Raw genomic sequence first — 4,222 nt, forward strand, 5'->3', positions numbered from 1 at the left:
CGGTCCGTATAAAGTAACGGAAATAGGAGAAAGAAATAACATTATAATAACGAATAATAAGAACAAAAAACAAACAGTTCACAAAGATAGATAAAAAACGTCTATTTCATAATTGCATTTAGCATGGCCATGCTTTAAAAATACTTATTATTTAAATTCAAATATCATTCCCAATTCCAGTCTCTTTGTATGTAAAAAAAAAACAAACAAAAAATAATAATAAAAATGATTCCTTTAAGTAAAATATACTAATAAAATAACTTCATAATATTACGTTATTTTTCAAGGTAGTGCAGGAGAACACTCAGAGAGCTTCGTCGGAGCAGCGGAAGCATTACGATCTCAGGCGACGTGCGTGGAGACCGACCATAGGATCGCTGGTCTTCGTAAAACAGCATTATTTGTGCAGGGCAGCGGATAACTTTGCCGCTAAGCTAGCACGCAAGTACGAAGGCCCGTACAAAGTAATTAAGTTATTTTCCTTCACCATAGTGTGGGAACATAACATACAACATACCCAGAGCAGTCAACGAGCCAGAAACCCAGAATCTGGTGCTCAGACGACTGGACGACAATGATGACATTCAGATGGCGGAGCAGGCTTAGCGATAGATTGACGCTATAAAAAAACCCGTAGCAGAGCAACAGGAACAGCAGAGATACTGAAACCAAGGATACCCGCATCAAGGCGGAAGCAACGAGAAGCCAGCACCAAGAAATGTACACATCAAGACGAGAGCAGCAGAGAAGCATCCAAGGATACCCACAGACGGCGAGAGCATACAAGAAGATAGTAGCGCAGCAGCAGCGCCAGAAGTCCGTACAAAGACGGCACAATAGCAACGAACTAACCACAAACAAGCCGGCGAGTGACGATCGATGGGGCCGAGGCGAGAGTCAACCAGGAACACTGCGACAGGAGCCGATGTTTGAGTCAGTGGGGCCACTTGCTGGAGGGTGCGCCTTCCCAACGTTCCACTTTCCTAGTGGGAAATCAACGCTCCCAGTGTCACTGCAGCGAACCTTTTTTTCCCCATGATTACTAACTAAACAATTAAAACCCATTTAGTAATTGTTGAAACAAAGCACTAATACCATTTTGTTCTCTCCTACAGACATGGCGTCGGACAACACGTCCCACATGTGGCGCATGGCGACGGCTACGGCCACCTTAGGGGACGCGGGCCCGAACGGAGTCGTCATTAACTATCCGGCAGAGGAATTCCGGGTACACATCTCGAAAACAAACTGGATCACCATTTCTCAACGCCCCCCGAAGTAGGAGAGGGATGTGATGAGTCGTTTGACCCCTCACAAATAGCGCCAACAACAACGCCAGTTAGCGCCAACAACATCGGCAGCCAGCGCCAACAACAACAGCAGCCAGCAGCTACAACAGCGCCAGCCGCAACAACAACAGCAGCTAACAACTAAACAAAACCCTTGCGAATAACTTTGTAAAACTTTGTACTGTGCACTTAATATGTAAGCTTAACCCATAATTGAAGATTTGTAGTTATATTGGTACACAATAATTATCTTAGCTAAGCCCAAGCGATAGGTTCTGTTAAGCTTTCCCCCTTCGTTCTCACATCAGCAGTAGCCACACACACACACCAGGAGAGCAACGGAATATTCACCACGGCAAGTGCTCGCGTGAGCAGCGCCGCACAGGAGCAAGCGAGAGAGGACATGCGATCAAAGAGAAAAATAACCCCCGAAAATTGGCATTCGCCAAGGGAAGAGCGAGAGAAAAGGAGTACCTAAACTTCGACAAGTGGAAAAAATCTAGAGCAGCCGAAAACTTGAACAAAACGCGGCGGCAAAGCTTGACTCTGTCACTTTGTAAAACGCGGCGCACCGGACCAGAAGTGCAAGCAGGTGACTCTTAGACACGCGGCGCAGAGCAAATTCATGTGGACAACAGGAGTCTTTTGCCTTCGGAGTGCGAACAGTGGTGCAGTCGAGTGACTGGTGCCAAATGACCCAGGAAGCAGTTTACCTATACGACCTCGAGGAGAGTGCCCAGGACCAGCGGCGGAGTACCCGAAGTCACGCGTGTGTGTGTGCGTAAGAGCGAGACGGGTGAATGAGTGGAGTGAACCGCATTTTGGCCAGCGAGAGTCCCGTGCAATGAGAAATTTCTCGAAGGCCTCGATGCGGCTTCGCCCAGAGTAGGCTAGAATTCATTAACCATGACCGTACCTAACCCGTTAGCCTGCGAGCACTGAGAAAAACATGAACAAAGAAATAAAAATGCTCTAATAAATATACAATATTTCTCGCCTGATTTTAGTTCAACTCGTAGGAAAAGAATACAGTCAAGCCGGCCACGCATAAATATAGATATTCTAAGACAAATGCCTAGATTTTCGGTCCCATTTTGTTTTCTGTAAAGAAGTCTCGTAGGCTGGGATATACTCAGTCCCGCCAGGGTCTCTTTACCGAAAATATTTGTAAAGATATGGGACAAGATACGTGTGATGCGAGAACGGAGGGGGAAAGATAAGCAGAACCTATCGCTTGGGCTTAGCTAAGATTATTCTTGTGTACCTATATAACTACAAATCTTACAATTATGGGTTAAGCTTACATATTAAGTGCACTGTACAAAGTTTTTACAAAGTTATTCGCTAGGGTTTTGTTTCGGGGGTTGTTTTTCTCTTTGATCGCATGTCCTCTCTCGCTTGCTCCTGTGCGGCGCTGCTCACGCGAGCACTTGCCGTGGTGAATATTCCGTTGCTCTCCTGGTGTGTGTGTGTGTGGCTACTGCTGATGTGAGAACGGAGGGGGAAAGATAAGCAGAACCTATCGCTTGGGCTTAGCTAAGATAATTCTTGTGTACCAATATAACTACAAATCTTACAATTATGGGTTAAGCTTACATATTAAGTGCACTGTACAAAGTTTTTACAAAGTTATTCGCTAGGGTTTTGTTTTGTGGTTAGCTGTTGTTGTTGTTGGCGCTGGCTGCCGATGTTGTTGGCGCTAACTGGCGTTGTTGTTGGCGCTATTTGCGAGGGGTCAAACGACTTATCACATCCCCCTCCTACTTCGGTGGCGTTGAGAAATAGTGATCCGGTCTGTTTTCGAGATGTGTACCCGGAATTCCTCTGCCGGATAGTCAATGACGACTCCGTTCGGGCCCGCGCGTTCTGAGGTGGCCGTGGCTTGCGTCGCCATGCGCCATATGTGGGACGGGTTGTCCGACGCCATGTCTGTAGGGGAGAACAAAACGGTATTAATGCTTTGTTTTAACGATTACTAACTGGGTTTTAATTGACAAAAGGTCTAGGACGAAAATCGGTTTGCTGGCGTGAGATGTAGAGTGACAGCCACCGGGGTACGGAGTGAGAGAAATAGTTTATTCGGTGTCTGTAGCGGAGTGAAAAGGGTCAGCGGTAACGCACATTTGGGCCTGGCCAATAGCATTCGCTACGAGAAAATCTAGGCATTTGTCTTAGAATATCTATATTTATGCGTGGCCAGCTTGACTGTATTCTTTTCCTACGAGTTGAACTAAAATCAGGCGAGAAATATTTTGTATTTATTAGATCATTTTTATTTCTTTGTTCATGTTTTTCTCAGTGCTCGCAGGCTAACGGATTAGGTACGGTCATGGTTAATAAATTCTAGCCTACTCTGGGCGAAGCCGCATCGAGGCCTTCGAGAAATTTCTCATTGCACGGGACTCTCGCTGGCCAAAATGCGGTTCACTCCACTCATTCACCCGTCTCGCTCTTACGCACACACACACGCGTGACTTCGGGTACTCCGCCGCTGGTCCTGGGCACTCTCCTCGAGGTCGTATAGGTAAACTGTTTCCTGGGTCATTTGGCACCAGTCACTCGACTGCACCACTTTTCGCACTCCGAAGGCAAAAGACTCTTGTTGTCCACATGAATTTGCTCTGCGCCGCGTGTCTAAGAGTCACCTGCTCGCACTTCTGGTCCGGTGCGCCGCGTTTTCCAAAGTGACAGAGTCAAGCTTTGCCGCCGCGTTTTGTTCAAGTTTTCGGCTGCTCTAGGTTTTTTCCACTTGTCGAAGTTTAGGTACTCCTTTTTTCTCGCTCTTTCCTTAGTGCATGCCAATTTTCGGGGGTTTTTTTCCTTCTCGATCGCATGTCCTCTCTCGCTTGCTCCTGTGCGGCGCTGCTCACGCGAGCACTTGCCGTGGTGAATATTCCGTTGCTCTCCTGGTGTGTGTGTGTGTGGCTAATGCT

At 46.8% G+C, this 4,222-nt stretch overlaps 1 protein-coding gene across 2 annotated transcripts; it reads left to right on the forward strand.

Annotated features, from left to right (window-relative positions):
- Positions 1 to 460: 460 nt before the first annotated feature.
- Positions 461 to 1,490, forward strand: LOC108023372 (uncharacterized). Of its 2 annotated transcripts, none has more exons than XM_017092820.3 (2): positions 461 to 957; positions 1,116 to 1,490. In XM_017092820.3, exons 1-2 carry the CDS (start codon positions 719 to 721, stop codon positions 1,204 to 1,206), a joined length of 330 nt encoding a protein of 109 aa, XP_016948309.1. In that variant the 5' UTR covers positions 461 to 718; the 3' UTR covers positions 1,207 to 1,490. The 2 variants fall into 2 exon arrangements, with proteins under 2 accessions (XP_016948309.1, XP_016948402.1); XM_017092913.3 differs by having other exon boundaries at positions 461 to 933.
- Positions 1,491 to 4,222: the final 2,732 nt, after the last annotated feature.

This window comes from Drosophila biarmipes, unplaced genomic scaffold (assembly GCF_025231255.1).
Source record: "Drosophila biarmipes strain raj3 unplaced genomic scaffold, RU_DBia_V1.1 ptg000009l, whole genome shotgun sequence".
Taxonomy (NCBI): Eukaryota; Metazoa; Arthropoda; class Insecta; order Diptera; family Drosophilidae; genus Drosophila; species Drosophila biarmipes.

Coding starts and splice junctions, on each gene's coding strand:
- LOC108023372 (XM_017092820.3), top strand. CDS start 719: ATGTACACATCAAGACGAGAGCAGCAGAGAAGCATCCAAGGATACCCA. Junction 958..1,115: donor GTGGGGCCACTTGCTGGAGG/GTGCGCCTTCCC, acceptor TCTCTCCTACAG/ACATGGCGTCGGACAACACG.